Raw genomic sequence first — 20,762 nt, forward strand, 5'->3', positions numbered from 1 at the left:
TCATTGTTATGCACCTCAGTTTAACCACAGATTACTTTCCTAAAGAAATTGCTTTTCAATTTCTACATGATCAAACATTTTCTATGTTATCTGAAAGGTAGTAAACACTATTAAAACATTACATTTAATTTTTGCTTAAAGACCAATATAAAATCTTGGTTAGTAAATAAAACACGTTTCACATCTCTTTAGATTCCTTTCACAAGTGGAAGTCCATCTCCTAGATTATAATGAGTTCAGTACATGACATCAGTGATATATTATGCACAAAGTCGGTATAGCCATTGCTGAAGAATCATTGGTAATACGTTATTCTGGACAACTGAGCAGTGCAAAGCAAAATTTTACATAAAATATTTCTAAAATGTAGCATGACGGCACATACTAAACATAATCTGCTCTCTTTAGGCTTCTAGCTCAACATGTTCAATGTGACCTTCTGCTTTAAAGCTGTAGCTATAAATTAGGGTGCAGGTGCGTGCCATGTGAAGCAGCCCTGAAGAAGGGCAGTTGCTAGGGCAGGAGCCCTGGAATCCACTGTGCCATTGAGCAACCAGACCAATTTTCCCTGCACTTCCTTGGTGTTTGATTTAGAGACAGTTCTAAGCACAGGGCACCCATCTTTCCTGTTTTGAGACTGACAGGCTTTTACAAAAGTTTTACAGAACTTCTCTCATGAAATCCCTGATAACGCCCCTATTTGGTCAAAAGGCTGAATTTTTAAGATGGCAAAAGTACTACCGGACATTGGTCTTACTTTCTCAGGACAATTCCTACAACAATCTAGGAGAACAATAGTTTTAATCACTGGATTAAGACTACAGAAAGAGTCAGGAAAAAAAGATACTCAACAAATAACAGTCCCAAATCACCCAGACTGAATGTCGGGTTCTTCCCTGAACTCTTCCTATCCTTTACCTGCTGCAAGCAAGCAGATGTCAATTTCTGGAGACTCAGCAGTCAGTCATGGATCCCTCCCATCCTCACACCTGCCACTTGATGCTCATCACAGTCTGTAACCTACCTTGATCCTTGGATCCATCACTGATTTCAGGCAGAATGGTCTTCAGCAGTCTTGGCCCAACACTCTGGACTTAACATCAAGTCAGTCTCTGACTTTGATTTCTAGTTCTCAAAGCTAATCTCACGTCTTCGTGAAGTCGCTCAGTCATGTCCAACTCTTCATGACCCTATGGACTGTAGCCCACCAGGCTCCTCCATCCATGGAATTTTCTAGGCAAGAGTACTGGAGTGGGTTGCCATTTCCTTCTCCAGGGGATCTTCCCAACCCAGGGATCGAACCCAGGTCTCCCGCATTGCAGGCATACGCTTTACCATCTGAGCCACCAGGGAATTGCTACAATCTCACTTCTTACTGGGCCCAAGTTGCCTCAATCACACCCCAAGTGCTCACGTTTCTTGCCTGCTCCATGAATTTAGAAACATGTTCTGCTCTTGTCAGTTATCCTCCTTTGTTGCATTCGAAGTAGCACACTCTAGGCAGTGCTCGGCACTTGCTTTCTTCACTTACTAAAACTTCCTGGAGACCTTTCCATAGCAGCACATTGATACTATTCTCATTTGTATTTCATAGCTGTATTCCATTGTGTGACTGTACCATCATTTACTGAACCAGTCTACTATCAATGATTACTTGGTTGTTTCCAGGCTTATCCTCTTAACACCTGGTACAATAAAGAACTCTGAATCTCTATCACTTGCTATATTTTCAGGTTTTTATCTGTAAGCTAATTTCCCAGAAATGAAATTGCTAGATTCAAGTGTAAATGAATTTATAATTTTCATAGATATGAACAGATTCCCCTCAAAAGGGTGCCCATTTCTTCAAGCTTCACTAACAATGCATGATGTTAATATATTGGAATTTTGTCAATCCAATGAAAATTACAATGATATCTCAATGTAGTTTTTATTTCAATTTCTTTGCATGTCTCTTCTTATGAGTTAGTTTAAGCACCTTTTTAAGCACCCTTAATTTAAAGAGTAATTAAGTTGTATCCTCCCTGAGTACTGTATAGTAAATTAATCCATGGTGTTCTAGTAATATTTTTTTGGACTCACCTTGGTCAAACCATGAATTTAAAAAATCCACTTTATCTTTTCTTTGACATCCTCTGATTTCTACTGTAATTTCTATGATAATTTATACACTAATATATACACTGTATATATATGTGTCCCCCTGCATACACCATTTTTCAAGCAAAAATACCTGGGTGCTATGTACATTTTTGACTACATTATAAATACCATTTTTGACATTAAGTGGCTTCTATAAGCCTAAATATTGAGTGACATGAAATTGCACATTTTCATCTAGAGAGCATCCCTTTAGGATTCCACATTCAGGCATTTTAGAGTCATTCCAATGATTTTTTGCATAACCATTCCCAACTCACCCCTAACTCATTGTTACACAGAGTGTGTATGCTTAGTCACTCGGATCTCCCACTGAGTGGGTAGCCATTCCCTTCTCCAGGGGATCTTCCCAACCCGGGGATCAAACCCAGGTCTCCTGCATTACAGGCAGATTCTTTACTGTCTGAACCACCAGACGGTCACACAAAGATGGCCTATTTTTTCAAGACCTGCTGAGATTCAGGGCAGACTCAGAGTAAGGATGCCCTGTGTGTCCAATGCTGGCTTCTACTCAGAGGAGCAGCACTCTGACAGCCCAGCCCACTCTTAATATTCACACAGAGTGAAAATGACTTACACCAACAAAGGCAACATAGGAGTTGATAGGGCTCTCTTCCCACCCACAGACCACAAAGCTCCTTTCTCACTTGTCCTTGCTTTAGCTGCTACAACTAAATATATCTCTGCCACTACAACCCTGAACACTAATTTTGGACACATATACTATTTACTGTTTTCTTATCTCAGCTTTGTTGTTTTTACTTCTTCCCCTTTCTCCTTTGATTTTGTCTCTTGCCTCCTTTCACTGTGTAACAGACAAAGTCAAGCCCTTTACGACAATATTAGGCAATGATGCTCATCCTCCAGTGTCCAGCCCAGTGTATTCTGGCAGCTCCACCTGTGAACTGGTATTTTAAAACAAAAGAAAAACAACACTGTGGTAGTGTTTTGAAAATGTACTAGTGCATATAAACACCCTTTGTGAAAGCAAGATACTATATTGTATGATCTTATCATTACATACAAAACTAGATCACAGGCCTTGTCCAGGAGAGATATCTGAGAACCAGTACCTGAAAGAAAGGAATGAAAAAAGCACAAGGCAGGGAGATGGCCTCTTCCTATTCCTATAAGACAAATTCAAGAAGACAAATAAATCCACATTATGCAACGGAAAGTTGAAAGGATGTCATTTCTAACAGTTAAGTAGTCTCACTGACAAAGGCCAGTTTTATGCTATGTATGTATATACATGTGTGTGGCCATACATATACATTTGGCTACATGGGCCCAGAGCAAAAAAATGAGAAGATGTCCCACTAATGGTCCCACGTCTTTCGCTGGGTTGGTGGAAAGAAGGGAAGCCATGAGGAAAAGAAAGTCCAGGTGGGTGAAGTCAGGTAAAGTAAAGAAAAAGAGCATTGCACTTAAAAAGCATATATCACATTTGTGTGATCATATATAATTACATACATATCTGTACAAAGAGATTAAATTAAAATTTGTTAAACAAAGGAAGAAGGGGAAAGAGGAACAGAGGGAGGGTGAGGAGGGGCCTCAGACACCGCAAACCCACATTCATCTCACAGGTGGGAACTGGAGAGAGCCTCTGATGAGAGGGTGGCAGAGCTGGGGTGATTCTGGGTGGCTTGGCTTCCTGGTTAGGGTTAGGGGTTCCTGTGTGCTAAGGATCCCAACTTCGGAAGGAATTCAGAGAAGCTGGTCAGTGAGGCCTCCCTGGTGTATGTCCAGGGGGCTTCCCAGAACAGAAACAACAGCTGCACTTCTGTAGCACACAGAGCTCCTAGCTTTCCCTTCGTTGGTCTGCAGGAGGTGAGAAAATGTGCTCATTATTGTGCCCTCATAACAATACCTGCTATTAAGAACCAAGAGGCCCTGGAGAGCAGATTGCAAGTAAACTGTGGCGGCTTTGGCTGGGAGGGTGAGAGAAGGTTCACGGACCACCCTGGAGACCTGGGTGCCGTGTCCTCGAGACAGAGATCCACCCAGGTTTTGAGAGGTCTTCTTTGAGAAAAATAATATAAAACTATATTACTTCTGCATATTTTATAAATACATATGTCCACGTGTGCCTATTGCTAGGATTCCCCCCAGTGCCTCGGAAGGGATGGCACAAGGGAAGCATACAAAGCTTGAGCTTCTAAACTGTGAGGTAAACTGTCCTCAGCCCTAGGGCCAAGACCTTTAGCACCACAGTGCCCATCAGTGTTCATACCACAACATCACCCACACGGAGATGTATAATCTCCAACAGTTGCCCAGAAACTTCACCTCATGCCAGTCACATGGGCAGTATTTCCTAGGTCTCTGAACAATACAGATTATTGTAGCAGCTAATGTTCCATGGGATTTAAAACAAGTCATGGCAATTCAGTTCTTTAACTATGACTACTCCTTAAAATAAATGTGGTAATTGGGTGGGGGGTGGGGAAGGGAGAACTGGATTAGAGATGATGGCGATGCTCACTTATTACTCCATATAATTCTATGTTATTTAAAACCATGTTTAAATACTTAGGTTAAATTTGCAAGAATTTTAAAATTTATAGTTAAAATAATAAATGAAATAATTAAGATAGAATAGCTTTCATCTCTCTTAAAAAACAAACAACAAAAAAAAAATTCAGTAAGGCCAGAAATACTTACTTAAAAGTACTGTGCCACAAATCTAGCACTGATAACATTGTAGGGTTCATTGCATTCAAGTGATCCCGAATATAACTGCTTGCAGCTAAAAATGATTTCCTCCAAGGCTTTGGAAGAATTTCCATCCTGAAAACAGAGAAAATATTTAATAATCTTCTTTAAAAATCAAAAATATTATAACATTCAAAATACTTTTTGAGTAATACTTTTTTGAGTTTAATTTAAATTATCCCTCATGGTAATAATAAAACATGTTATATAATTATGCTTTAAAGTATATAAAAGTCATACTCATTATGGTTTAGTATACTTTCTAATGCATATAAAATTATACTTGAATTTTTATTATATAAGGACATTTTTTTCCCTAAAAGATTGATCTGATGGAGTCCACAAATAACTAACAGTAATTAAGCAGAAAAGAATAGCCAGCTATGTTCTATGTACATCTTCAAAGATTTTTTTAAAAGGAAATATTTAAACATTTTATACCCCTGTGGTTTTTAAAACATTTTAAGAATGTAGTCTAGCCTGGAAATCTCCTTAAATTTCACCTCTGACTTAAAGGTCATTACAAGATCAGGAACACTAACATTCTATTTAAAGACATGTACTCTGTAACTGATGGCTAGATGGTAAAGAATCTGCCTGCAATGCAGGAGACCAGGGTTCGACCAATGGGTCGGAAAGAACCCCTGGAGAAGGAAATGACAACCCACTGCAGTATTCTTGCTTAGACAGTTCTATAGACAGAGGAGCTCTACAGGCTATAGTTCATGGAGTCATAAAGACTCAGACACGAATGATAGAGGGTTTAATAATAATATTTTGTAACTCTTCCAACTTGAATAATCATCTTTTATATATTAAAGATGGGCCGTCTTCATCTTTCAGAGTATATTTAAACATTTATATTTTATGTCTGCAATTGTTTTTACTCATTAATTTTAAACACTCAGTCTTGTTGTAATATATAGTAAGTTTAATTCAGTTTGTCATTTGCGGCCATACCATCTTTACAATTACAAAGGATAATTTTTGTCTATACCTGGGAGAAAAATATTCTCCATAGAAAATATATTGACTCCTTTTTTTTGTTGTTAAGATAAACGATTTGGGGCAATTTTAAATGATAGGAAAGAAACAAAGCAAAACTGAAGTGGTTACTTAATTACATAAGTTCTATTCAAACTATTTAAGAGATGTATTCCTAAACATTAATTATTTTAGGGAAAATATATAGCAAGTAAATTTTCATATTATGCATTCTATATTTTAATCCATGTAATAAAATGAAATATGTTCTATATTTGCATATTTTCTATAACATTCCCAATGTTTTGAGGCATTCAGAATGCCATCAAGTTTTCATGTCTGCATCATATCTGAAGCCCATGATTGGAGCTGTGGAAATACAAAGATCTGTGTCAAGTTCTTTCACCAGCATACTTATATTTTAACCACATAAGCATTCATCTGTCAGTACGTCTGCCTGCCTATCCATTTATCCAACAATTTATAAACATAATGTGTTTTTGTTTAGTTGTATCTGACTCTTTACAACCCCATGAACTATGGCCCGCCAGGTTCCTCTGTCCATAGGACTTTCCAGACAAGAATACTGGAGTGTGTGGCCATTTCCTCCTCCATAGGATCTTCATGACCTAGGGATGGAACCCCTGTCTCCTGCATTGGCAGGCAGATTCTTTATCACTGAGCCACCTGGGAAGCCCAAACATAACATATTAGGGCTTAAATACATAAAGATAGTACAACCACCTGTATAAATGAAGTACACAAATTATAAACATATATATGAGAAAATATAACCAGTGTATAAAGATATCCACATACACAGAGATGATCAAAAAGCCAGTATTCTTAGAGAAAATTAATTGCTTACTCAGCACGATGGGGTGGAAGTTCCTCTACCTTTCTGTCATCTTCCTTTTCTCTAGGATCTTTCAAAACAAAATCAACTAAAAGAAAATTGAAAAGTTCCGATCAACAATCTTATAGTAATTACAGTATTTCCCAAACAACTGCAAAATTAACTCCTTTAAAATTGTTTATATTAAGCATTTTAAAATAATGAGCAATTTGTGTATTAATAAACACAAGATTTTTTAATTTTTTATGAGAAAATCTATGATGTCTGTGTCTTTGAGAATGTATGTACTCCATCTTAATGATGTCCCATTCTTTCATTTGAAAATCATTGCTTTTAATATTACATTTTCCTTTTGAACTATGTACCACTGAAAGTAGTCTGACTGAATTGAAAGTCATCAATACAGAGCAGTAGTTTCCCTTCACTGAGGAAAGATAAATATTGCTCTGTTCTCTTTTAAATTGCTCAAGAGCATAGAACTATCTTGTTAAGAAATCAGTAAAGTGAGCTCCCTCTGCTTCTGTGGTCCTTAATTCAGTTAATTCTATTATTCCTACTTTTCTTTGAAGATGCTCTTTCTAAAATGCAAATATGTTACTACCCCTCTGCTTAAAATCTTTCAGTGACTCTCCTTTACCCTCAAATGCTTTTAAGAAGTTGCCTTTTGTAAGGCCCTTAATATACTTTCCCTCTTCCTGAAATGCACCCTTTTCTTGGGCCACCAGAAGGGCTTGCAAGCCCAGAAGAGCCTTTCACTTTTGTCTACTATCATTTCCACCATTTCTTAGGCCATGCACATTTCCTAGTACATGTTCATCCTTCACGATTGAGTTCAGGTACCCCCGAGTCCTTCCTAACAAGTCAGACATGACCTCTTCTCCCTTAAAGCATGTTCTCGATTTCTCTCCTTACTGTATTTCCTACTCTGCTTTATCATTTAGTAATCTGTTCATCCCTCTTATTACATTACGGACTCTTCAGGGGCAAGAATTTGGCTCTTTACATGACCGAGACACTCAACAGCAGTCTTAAATGTAATGAATTGTCTCCTCGTTGAAGGGTTCCCAGACCATTTCAAAGCAATATAATTTCTCCCAATCTGACACAGAGTCAGTTATATCAGGCTTACTACCACAAACAACTAGAGAACCTTTCTTTAAAAAAGCATAGATATGAAAGCCCTGCCTCCAGAGGTTTTAATTCAGATGGGTCCAGAAATGAGAATTTTTTAAATGATGCTGATTATTAGTCAGTCTTGGAGTGTATTGGTTTATGCCACGAGTCAGCAAACTTTTATATAAAGGGTTAGATTGCTAGTATTTTCAACTTGTGAGCCACAAGATCTCTATCACAACTCCTCAGTCTTTTACGTACAAAAGCAGCTATAGATAAATATGCAAATATGCAAATGAACGTGTATAGCTATGTTTCAGCAAAACTTTATTTACAAAATCAGGAAGTGGGCCAAATTGGGCCTGTGAGCTGTAGTTTGCTAACCTCTGATCCATTGCAATAATTTTGTAATTGATCACACTCTACTTTATGATATCAGTAATATTAAGGCTATGGTTTTTCCTGTGGTCATGTATGGATGTGAGAGTTGGACTGTGAAGGAAGCTGAGTGCTGAAGAATTGATGCTTTTGAACTGTGATGTTGGAGAAGACTCTTGAGAGTCCCTTGGACTGCAAGGAGATCCAACCAGTCCATCCTAAAGGAGATCGGTCCTGGATGTTCATTGGAAGGACTGATGCTGAAGCTGAAACTCCAATACTTTGGCCACCTCACGCGAATAGTTGACTCATTGGAAAAGACCCTGATGCTGGGAGGGACTAGGGGCAGGAGAAGAATGGAGATGACAGAGGATGAGAGGGTTGGATGGCATCACCAACTCGATGGACATGAGTTTGAGTGAACTCTCGGAGCTGGTGATGGACAGGGAGGCCTGGCGTGCTGTGATTCATGGGGTCGCAAAGAGTCGGACATGACTGAGCAACTGAACTGAAGGGAACTGAATGCTAACTAACATTAAAATTTTCAGTTATGTTCTTTGTTGAGGGGATATACCCTTACAAATAGAAAGACTGTTTTGAAATTTTTTTGCTACACTTTGTTAATGAAATTTGCTTGAGACCTGAAGCAATATAACAGCGAAGCAATATAACAGCGAAGCAATATAACAGCAAACAATAAACAGCATAATAAATATAATAAATAGCTTTAAGTATAGATGTCAACTTTAAACTTTTAAAAATTCATCTTTAATATGACACATTCAAATCATAAAGCAAAGAGAAACACTGATTTACCTATGGATTTTTTTACACTAAGAAGATAATCTTCTCTCATTTCATCAGACAATGCAAGTATGCTGTTAGTGAGGACTTTCAGATGCTGGGGGACTAAATTCAATACATGCTCCAGCCAAGAGTCTTCCATTGGTGCTACATGGTCCGTATCAATTCCATGGTGGATATAATAGTAATATCTCTATAGAAAAGAGAGCGAGAAATGGAGATGGGTTTAGTACTATAATGGGTTTCCCTAGTGGTTCAGATGGTAAAGAATCTGCCAGCAATGAAGGAGACCTGGGTTCATTCCCTGGGTTGGGAAGATCCCCGGGAGAAGGGAATGGCCACCCACTCTTGCTGGAGAATGCCATGAATAGAGGAGTCTGGTGGGCTATAGTCCCTGAGGTGGCAAAGAGCCAGGCATGACTGAGCAACTAGCACTTTCACTGTAGTACTATAATAAGAGTATTTATCAAAAATAAAACTACTGAGCAAAATTAAAGTTTTAGAACAAAGAATTTACAAATTATAAAAAATTATCTTCTACAATTCATATTGCCATTATTTGTGTGTGCTGTGTTTAGTCATTCAGTAGAATCCGACTCTTCATGATCCCATGGACTGTAACCTGCCAGGCTTCTCTGTTCATGGGATTCTCCAGGTAAGAATGCTGGAGCAGGTTGGCATTTTCTACTCCCGGGGATCTTCCCAACCCAGGGATCCAACCTAACTTTCCTTGGGTCCCCTGCAGGGCAGGCAGGTTTTTTACCACTGTGCCACCTGAGAAGTCCTGGTATTATTTGATCTCTCCTATTTGTGGCTTCCCTGGAGGCTCAGAGGGTAAAGCGTCTATCTACATGCAAGAGACCCAGGTTTGATCCCTGAGTCGGGAAGATCCCCTGGAGAAGGAAATGGCAATCCACTCCAGGGCTCTTGCCTGGAAAATCCCATGGACAGAAGAGCCTGGTAGGCTGCAGTCCATGGGGTCACAAAGAGTCGGACACGACTGAGCGACTTCACTTACTTACTTACTTATATTAAAAAATGATTTTTATTTCAAGAAAGTCAAAGCTCTTATCTTAATTCATAAGTATGTTATAAAACATGAAGTTAGATTTCCAAATATGTAATGTACTAAACAGAACCCATGTGGAAGTAGAATTGTGTGAAAATGGCGTTAGGAACCTTGTATTATTGTCAATCAGAAGTAGATATTAAAAGCTGTAAGTGAATTAATATTCCCTATTCATTAATCTCAGAAATATTATACCATAGGATTTATGAAATTTTCAATTGGCCTATTGGTAGTCTATACCATAATTTTACAAATGTTGTTAAATGTGTGCATGAGGAATTCATTCTAAGATGTGACAGTATTTCTCTAATAATGGACATTTAACTTCAATGTATTTTCACAAGCTTTTACAAGTCACTTAGAAAAGAATTCAAATATCAAAATACTTTCAAATTAGCAACGTTAAAGTCTTTGATATTTACTTTTAAAAATTTTATATTTTAAATCCTTAAAGAATCACTTTTTCTAAAGTAAGCTGATATGGTTTGTGAAACGTACATTACATAACTAAGATAATTTCTCATAGAATAAAGACATGGAAAAGCTATACATGATGAGGTTAGCTTTAACACAGGAGCAAGGAGACTTGAGATTCTCTGTGGTCTTAGGAGACAAGGGAAAGTACAATTTCCTTCAGTCATCCAACAGAGCAATTTTATAGAACTTCATATTTACTTCTACATTCACACAGTTCCATAAGGAAGAAGTGCAGAATAATCTCAAAAGCATAAAAGCACCTTCAAGGGCTTCCTTTACTTTTAATTATACTGACAAAGAAATATCTTGTTACCAAGATATCTTTCTCTATTGCAGAAGTGGTTAGTTTTGGAAGTGTGCTTTCATCAGGAGTCGCTGAGTCTAAGGCAGCATCTTCTTGCCTAAGAAAATGACAAACAGTATTCAAATGTATATAAAGGTCAGTTAGAACATATATCAATAGGTTTATCAGACTGCAGTCTATAAAAATAAGAAAAGTACATTACTGAACATTTTTAAAATAGTAAAACATTTACTTGGTACCATATTCCTCCCAGATTACTTTCTCTTTATTCATAGACACACACCCAGGTATACTGGAAGTGATTTGAAATATCTAAATCAGAGGCCACATCCTTTTTGATAAGCTTTACTCATTCTTCTTCACTGCTCCAAAATCATCTCTCTCCTGAAATTTTATAGAAATGTTCTTGCATTATTCCTGAAATATGTATGACTATTTATAAACGAGGTTTAGAAAAGCACGGATGGGAAAGATTTTGAGTATAGTTTTGCCAAAGACACAGATATATTCTTCCAAAGACCATTTCTCAGATTTCTAGGACCACATTAAAAGTTAGCAACAAGTGATATAGAAGTTCATATGCTGCTATGTATTTATTATTGACTAATTGTTCATACAATACTGTAATGTTTCTAGCTATAATTTACTTCAAAATCTGTACCAGATGTGATCCACATTTTGCGACTTCCTCTGGGGCTCCTATGTTCACATCTTCAAAGAAATAAATTGTTCTCAAACAGCTTTACCCTCCTTATCATTGATTATATCACGCTGCAGATCCCAACTTCATCTGGGATGGATATAGGTTAGTGACAGTGTAATAAAATACTTTTTCCCACCAACTGTCCAGTGAGTGGAGGCCAGAGGTTTATGGAATACCTGTCTTAAATATCATACCAAAGAAGGTATTCAGAATGGATCTTCTGACTTATTTTGTCTTTTGAAAATCTAAGAATCCACTGTTCCGTGAGCTTCATGCTTACTCTTTTCAATTAAATGGACCATAGGAAAGAGTCAAGGCAATGTCTCAAGCAGTGTCTCAGGTAATGTCTCAGTTTAATTCAGTATGTAGTAGATTTAGGAATGAAATCTGCCTAGAAGACTCCTGAAAAAGGTCTAGACTTTCAGTCAACAGGTACCAATGAAGGAAATGAATACAAAGGCTGAGAACAAGGAAGTTACCTGAACAGCTTTATGCCAGCAAATTAGACAGTTTAAATAAAAAGAACATAAATCCTTTAGGATTTAGGATTTCTGTCTTTTAAGTCAAGGCTATGGTTTTTCCAGTGGTCATGTACGGATGTGAGAGTTGGACTGTGAAGAAAGCTGAGTGCCGAAGAATTGATGCTTTTGAACTGTGGTGTTGGAGAAGACTCTTGAGAGTCCCTTGGACTGCAAGGAGATCCAACCAATCCATTCTGAAGGAGATCAGCCCTGGATTTCTTTGGAAGGGATGATGCTAAAGCTGAAACTCCAGTACTTTGGCCACCTCAAGCGAAGAGTTGACTCATTGGAAAAGACTCTGATGCTGGGAGGGATTGGGGGCAGGAGGAGAAGGGGACGACAGAGGATGAGATGGCTGGATGGCATCACTAACTCGATGGACGTGAGTCTGTGTGAACTCCAGGAGTTGGTGATGGACAGGGAGGCCTGGCGTGCTGCGATTCACGGGGTCACAAAGAGTCGGACACGATTGAGCGACTGAACTGAACTGAACTGAATAAATGTTTATCAAATGAGGGAATAAGCGTATGAAAGGAGTGGTGAGAGATCGTTAAGATATTCTACGGTTGGAAAGAGAAGGGTTATTTTAACTGCAAAAGAAACCACCTTATTGTTTTATGTTTGCATAGTAAAAAGATACTACTGACCATCATGTTCTTCAGGAATCAGGACATCTGGGCTCAGATTCTGCCACTATAAAGTATATGACCTTAATAACTGGGTTGTTTTTCTTTTTAATGGCAGAAATGCTTATCTTATCTAATTTTCTGAATCCTGGCACTCAAATTTCATCCTCTGAGAGTAACATGGACCTAAAAGGATGCAGCAAGGTTGGGAGAGGGGAGGAGTTAGGAGGCTGGGGGCAACAAGAGAGGCTGCAGAAATTCTTGCCATCAGAACAAAGATCCGTTCAGCTCTAATACTCCATGACTCTATTTTTCTGTGGCCACAGGCAAAAATTCTGCTCACTGGAAACAGTAATAGAAGCTCTTTACTGATCACCTAGTCAAGCCCTAAATAGTTCCACATATATTATCTCTAAATCATACATCTACTCTTACAGGGCACAGTGATATAATTATTCCCACTGTACAGATGAAGAAACAATGTCAAAGAGATTAAATAACTTCCCCTTTACACATCATTAATTAAATGTTAAACAAGGATTTGATTATCCATAGGTGCTTCTACACTGCAATGCTCTTTCCATCAAAGCAACATCCCTTTCAGAAATAAATCAATCAGTGCTAGAAACACTTTTACCTGGTTATAGGGAAAATATGATGTATTTTTTTTTTGCAAAAATGAAAGAACGAAATTGATATTTTTTCTCTTTATCAATAGAGATTTTTGGTTCAAGATAGTAACACAAACATCTATTTTTTCAAGTTTTTCTGTGAAAATGGTAGTAATGTTAGCCGATGATTATGAAGCAACTAGAGGGTCATCAGTTGAGGAATTATTTCAACAAATTTCTCAAACATGAAAAGAAGATACAGAAGAGATGAAACAATTTAAAACACCATAGACAATAACTCATGCAGGAGAGATTGAAATCTGCCTCGGAGACTCCTGGAAAAGGTCTGGACTTGCAGTCAATAGGTACCAAGGGAGGAAATGAGCACAAAGGCTAAGAACACGGAAGTTATCTGAATAGCTTTATGCCAGCAAATTAGACAATTTAAATAAAAAGAAAATATTCTTAAAAGGCAAAAAAGTATTAAAGATGATTCAAGAAAAGATAAAAAATATGATGAGATCTATATCAAGTGAACTAATTGAATCAGTAAGTAATAACCTTTTTACAAAGAAAAGTGCAGGTCCAGATGGTCTCACTAATAAGTTCTATCAAACAGATAAGGAATAACTAATGCCAATTCTACACAAATTCATTTGGAAAATAGAGTAGTTGGAAACACTTTCCAACTCATTTTAAGAAGCCAGTAGTGTTCTGATACCAAAGCCAAAAACATCACAAGATAAGTACAGTGTCATATTATTCATTTGTAGACTTGAAAATCCTTAAAATTTTAACAAATGTATAAAAGGGATTACACAAAAATAAATAACGATGAAATTAAAAGAAATGCAAGATTTCTTTAACATATACAAAGCAATTAATGTAAGGGAAACAATGACAGACTTTATTTTCTTGGGCTCCAAAATCACTGCAGATAGTGACTGCAGCCATGAAATTAAAAGACGCTTGCTCCTTTGAAGAAAAGCTATGACAAACGTAGACAGCATATTAAAAAGCAAAGACATTACTTTACCGACATAGGTCCATTTAGTCAAAGTTATGGTTTTTCCAGTAGTTATGTATGGATGTGAGAGTTGGACCACAAAGAAAGCTGAGCACGGAAGATGCTTTTGAACTGTGGTGTTGGAGAAGACTCTTGAAAGTCCCTTGGACTGTAAGGAGATCCAACCAGTCCATCTGAAAGGAAATCAGTCCTGAATATTCACTGGAAAGACTGATGCTGAAGCTGAAACTCCCATACTTTGGCCACCTGATGTGAAGAACTGACTCACTGGAAAAAGTCCTGATGCTGGGAAAGACTGAAGACAGGAGGAGAAGGGGATGACAGAGAATGATATGGTTGGATGACATCACTGACTCAAGGGACATGAGTTTGAACAAACTCTGAGAGAGACTGAAGGACAGGGAAGCCTGGCATGCTGCAGTCCATGGTGTCACAGAGTGACTGAACTGAACTGCCATATTTAAAAAATAATAAAAATCAAATGATTATCGCAATGGACATCAAAACAGCATTTGACAAAAATCCAGCACCCACTCATGACAAAACCTCACCAAAAAACTACCTTAATCTAATAAAGAATATCTTAAAAACCTACATTTCACATGCTACATAAATGTGAATGACTGAATGCTTTCCCATAAGATTTGAAATTTCATTGTCACAAGTTTTATTGAACAATGTACTGAAAGATCTACCAAGAGCAAAATGGAAAGAGAAAGAAAAGAAAAACATCTAAACTGAAAATGAAGAAATAAATCTATATTTGCAGAGAACATGGTTGATATGTAGGAAATTCTAAGGAACCTTTTAAAAAGTTCCAGAACTAGTAACTAGTAAGGTCTCATGATACATGATTAACAAGCAAAAGTCATTTTTCTATATACTGACAAAGAACAACCAGAAAATGAAATTAAATAACTTCATTCACATCAAAAAGAGAAGTACTTCAGAATAATTTTTTTAAAGCCTAAGATTTGTACATTAAAAATATAAGACACTATTGAGAGCAATTAAATAAAATCTAAATCAACAGAGGGAAATAACATGTTCATGGGCTGGAAGGCTCAATATTACTGAAATGGCAATTCTCTCAAAATTGATTTATATACTCAATACATTGTCTACTATATCTCAGTAAGCTTTTCTTTTTATAAAGAAAGTGACAAGATGACATTAAAATGTACATACATGGAAATGCAAAAGACCTAGAACAGCCAAAACAATTTTGAAAGAGAATTTTGTGGAATTAAACTACCTGATTTCAAAACTTAATATAAAGCCATAGAGATCAAGACAACATAACAGCAGTGTAAATACAGACAGTTGAAGGGCAACAGAAACCTATATACAGTAAAATGATTTTTGACAAAGGTGCCAAGGTAATTTAACGAAAATTGCCTTTTCAACCAATGGGACTGAAACATTTGGATATCTATGCGCAAAAAAAAAAAAAACCTTAACCCTTACCTCACAACATACACAGTGAAATAAAGCATACATATAAATGTGAGAGCCAAAACTAAAACTAGAGTTAAGCTGAAATATCTAAAAAACATAATAGTTACAATCTTGTGATAGGAAAAGTTTCTTAGATATGACTCTAAAAGAATGAACTATTTTTAAAAAAATCAATAAATCAAGCTTGAAACTTTAAACTTTTGCTTCTTAAAAAATTCCTTAGGAAAATTAAAAGATAAACCATAGACTGGAAGAAAATAGTTTCAAAGGATATATCTGATAAAGAACTTCATAGAAAACATATAAAAAACTTTTACAATGCAATACTCAGACAAACAACTCAATTTTTAATAATGGGCAAAAAGTTTAAAATTGAAAAACAGAAAGATTTAAATTGACAATTCCCCAAAGAAATTATGCAAATGCCAAACAACTACAAAAGAGATGTCCATCGTATTGGTCATTAGAGCCATAATAACTTAAAGCAGTGATAAGATACAACAGTACATTTACTGGAATGACAAAACAAAAGACAAAGCATGGGCAAGACTGTGGAGAGATTAGAAACTTCTTTATTCATTCTTATGGGAATGTAAAATAGTATGATGATTTGCAAAAGAAAATTTAGAATTGTCTTAATTTAAACATACACCTCCTATCAACACATAACACAGAATTTCTACAACTGGGTATCTACCCAGAAGTGAAAACATATGTCCACAAAAAGACTTGCATGCAAAACTCATAGCAGCATCATTTATAATAGCCCCAAACAATAAACAAGATGGATTTCTAATACATACATACTGTACAATTCCATTTATGTGAAATTTTAGAAAAGATAAAACTACAGAGATAGAAAGTAGATCAATGATTGCCTAGGGCAACCAGCAGTAGAGAGGATTAATTGAAATGGGCAAAAGGGAATTTATGGATGACAGAAGTATTCTAAAATTGGACTTTGGTGAAGGTTGTACAACAATAGAAATTTACTAAAATTCATTCAATGTACATTTAATATGGGTGAGTTTAATGGTATATAAATTATATCTTTAATAAAGCTGTGTTTTTTAAAGCCTATATAGAAAACTATGAAAATATAACATTCAGAGAAAAAAAAGGAAAAGACAAACTGACTGTACAAACACAGATTGCAACGTAGTAACAAAGCAACACAGGCTTCTCATCAACAATAATACATGCTATCATACGGCTATAGAAAATACTGTGTTGTGTAAATAAAATTTACTAACTGAGTAAAACTTAAGGATTCTTATCAAAAAAAGGGAGGGGTTTAAATATGTCAGGTGATGGATGTGCTAAATTGACTGTAGAAATTCTTTCACAATGTATATTAAGCCATCACATCATACACTTTAATTTTATTTGTCAATAAAGCTAGGGGAGGCTTCCCTCGTAGCTCAGTTGGTAAAGAATTTGTCTGTAATGCAGGAGACCCAGGTTCAATTCCTGGGTTGGGAAGATCCCCTGGAGAAGGAAATGGCAACCCACTCTAGTACTCTTGCCTGGAGAATCCCATGGACAGAGGAGCCTGGCAGGCTACTGTTCATGGGGTGCAAGAGTCGGACACTACTTAGTGACTAAACCATCACCACCAAATGGGGAAAATGTTAATATTTTTCAATCTAATGTTTTCCAGATTTGTAGGGGAAAATTACTATTATCCTGTAACTCTGCAGCCAGCTTACTCATCATTTCAAGAGAAAGACAAAATTAGTAGAGACTTTTATAAAATGGAAGTTTTGGATTTACTCTCTACAGATTCTCACTGGAAGAGCTACTAAGGAATGGACTTCAGCAAAAAAGAAAATGTTAACCTAGAGGTAAGAAGCAGGAGGCAAAGACTATTTTCTAAAAAATTAGAAGACATGTTAGTAAATCTAAGTAAGTGTTAACTTTAGAGGAAAAAAAAGAGTATGGGGAACTTAAGGACTTGGTAAAACTAAAATATTATAGAAATATTGGTAGAAATAAAATAAGCAATCATATGAAAAATGCAAGGAAAGTTCAGAGCTAAGCTAAAGCACTCCAAAGTCCTTTCATATTACTCAGGCAGAAAATGAATCAAATACATTTTAAACTTAAGAAAATATAAATTACAATGGGTGTGTGTGCATGTGTGTGCTCAGTTGCTCAGCTGCGTCAGAGTCTTGTGACCCCATGGACTGTAGCCTGCCAGGCTCCTCTGTCCATGGGATTATTTCCCAGACAAGAATACTACAGTGGGTTGCCGTCTCCTCTTCCAGGGGATCTTCTGGAAACCAGGGATCAAACCTGCATCTCTTGCATTAGCAGGTGGATTCTTTACCGATGTGCCACTTGGGAAGCCCCCTATAGATTATAATATATAGTTTCAAATGCTAGGATAACCACTAAAACAATAAAAATACATTTTATAACTTTTAAGACAACAGGAATAAAGGAAGAAAATGGAAAATTCAATTCAACAGAAATAATAAAAAAGATTAAATAAGGCAACATATAGTCAATAGAAAATACAAAATAAGCTGTTAGAATTAAGCCTACATATATAAGAATACCAATAACTAATAATGGGGTTAAACATGCTACTGAAGTCCAGAAACTCAGACTGAATTGTAATTAGTCCACCTTACCTGCCTCCTGAGAAATCCATATGCAGGTCAAGAAGCAACAGTTAGAACCAGACATGGAACAACAGACCGGTTCCAAATTGGGAAATGAGTACATCAAGGCTGTGTATTGTCACCCTGCTTATTTAACTTATATGCTGAGTACATCATGTGAAACACCAGGCTGGATGAAACACAAGCTGGAATCAAGATTGCCAGGAGAAATATCAACAATTTCAGATAAGCAGATGACACTACCCTAATGGCAGAAAGCAGAGAGGAACTAAACAACCTTTTGACGAAGATGAAAGAGCAGAGTGAAAAAGCTGGCTTAAAACTCAACATTCAAAAAAGTAAGATCATGGCATCTGATCCCATCACTTCATAGCAAAGAGATGGAAAACAGTGACAGACTTTATTTTCTTGGGCTCCAAAATGTTTGCAGAGGGTGACCAAAGCCATGAAATTAAAAGATGCTTGCTTCTTGGAAGAAAAGCTATGATAAACCTAGAAAGCGTATTAAAAAGCACAGACATCACTTTGCTGACAAAGACTGTCTAAAAGCTATGGTTTTTCTGTAGTCATGTATAGATTTGACAGTTGGACCATAAAGAAGGCTGAGCACCGAAGAATAGATGCTTTTGAACTGTGGTGTTGGAAAAGACTCTTGAGTCCCTTGGACAGCAAGGAGATCAAACCAGCCAATCCTAAAGGAAATCAATCCTGAATATTCATTGGAAGGACTGATGCTGAAGCTCTGATACTTTGGCTACCTGATGCGAAGAACTGACTCATTGCAAAAGACCTTGATGCTGGGAAAGACTGAGGGCAGAAGAAGGGGGCAACAGAGAATGAGATGGTTGGATGTCATTACTGACTCAATGGACATGAGTTTTATGGCTAAAAAGAGCCTTCTGTTTCTTAAAACTCGGCAGAAAAGATAATCTGAAAAATCTCCCCGTCACTAAACTCTGTTCACTGAATAATATGTCACAAAATTCCTTTGAATGCATAGCCAAGTTCTCAAGGAAAAAGGAAATACTCAAGAGGAAAAAGATGGAATGATAAGGCACAGAACAGCCAAGCCCTGAGGTTATGGCTGCCCTTGTGGGGTAGAGCCTTGGACTTTAATGTTCATGTGGGTCAGGAGATGATTTTGTAGGCTAGAGTTAAATGGAAAATTCACACCCCTGTATAAAGCTGAAACCCAAAATGGGCTCTATCCTCAACCAGGGGAGAACCAAAAATGACAGGCACAGGAACGTAGTGTCAAAAAGACCATCTGTTTTGACCAGGACATTGGGAAGTGAAAGAGTCGCTGCTAAGAATTTGTAACCAGATGCCTAGCCACCCATGGCTTGAAATGTTGATTTTACAGTCTGTGTGATCTGAGAGAGCTTAACTGAAAAAAAGTGGTATAAGTGGGCCAAGATGGTAAAGCCCAGTGGTGCCTGGCAAGAGCCAACTCCTAGCCACTCCACAGAGGCTCCTGCCTGGGTTCTAACTGCACAGGGGCCCACAAAACTGCCTTCTGTTTGTGGCACGTAGTGACCACTGCCCTCCCCTCAAGATGCCTATCCAGCCAGTAAGATGTCACATGAGGACAGTAAAACGGGGCTTTCCTGTGAGTGACCTAATGCAATGTGTCACTAAACTCTGTTCACAAATGGCAATGTGTGCACCTTGAGTCATACTGAAAGAAACGGGCTGCTGAACAACTAGCACCAAGCAATGGGGAAAAAAAAAAAAAAACGGGCAGAGAGGAACTGGTAACTTGCATCTGCATTGTACTCCATAAACAGATCTGCACTTTAGACTGGGCAAGCCCTGCCCTGACCATGCTGCTGATCACTTTACCCCAGTTCCTTCCTTTCGTGCACAAAAAGATCTACAACTACAGGGAACTCACCACACCACCTGCATAAACAAGATGGGGAAAAAAACTGCCCTAAATCTTCCACCAACCACCGTATCTAAAACCAGAAAGCCCATTCTCTCAACCAATATCAAGTACTAATATTGACACCTGATGGAAGAAATTTTCACACATTGAGGTTCAGGGAAGTCATTCTGGCTTATACATGATTTGGCTTGAACTTCATGCTAACTCCAACAGCCTGTCTTATGACCTATCAAACATGTGTTGTACATCTGTTTTAACCATTAAAGAGAAGACTGAATTTCATTAAAGATAAGACTGAATTTAAAAATCTAAATGGAGTAACTGTTTCAGGCATTTAAAACTGAGCCAGGTGGATGTGGTTTCAGACATATTTCCGCATAACTGAGGACCTGTATTTTCTGAACTGTTACCAACCTCAAGGATACCTCAAAATAATAT

General features: G+C 37.3%; 1 protein-coding gene across 1 annotated transcript in view; it reads right to left on the minus strand.

Annotated features, from left to right (window-relative positions):
• The window catches only part of DNAH7 (dynein axonemal heavy chain 7), a 254,731-nt gene that overhangs the window by 204,330 nt on the left and 29,639 nt on the right, over positions 1-20,762 (minus strand). Inside the window, exons 6-9 of the mRNA XM_052658581.1 lie at positions 10,873-10,960; positions 9,026-9,206; positions 6,731-6,806; positions 4,828-4,953 (exon numbers count right to left, since the gene is read on the minus strand). Of these exons, the coding sequence (XP_052514541.1) occupies positions 4,828-4,953; positions 6,731-6,806; positions 9,026-9,206; positions 10,873-10,960 (471 nt within the window). The remainder of the gene's footprint in view (positions 1-4,827; positions 4,954-6,730; positions 6,807-9,025; positions 9,207-10,872; positions 10,961-20,762) is intronic.

This window comes from Budorcas taxicolor, chromosome 2, assembly GCF_023091745.1.
Source record: "Budorcas taxicolor isolate Tak-1 chromosome 2, Takin1.1, whole genome shotgun sequence".
Classification (NCBI taxonomy): Eukaryota; Metazoa; Chordata; class Mammalia; order Artiodactyla; family Bovidae; genus Budorcas; species Budorcas taxicolor.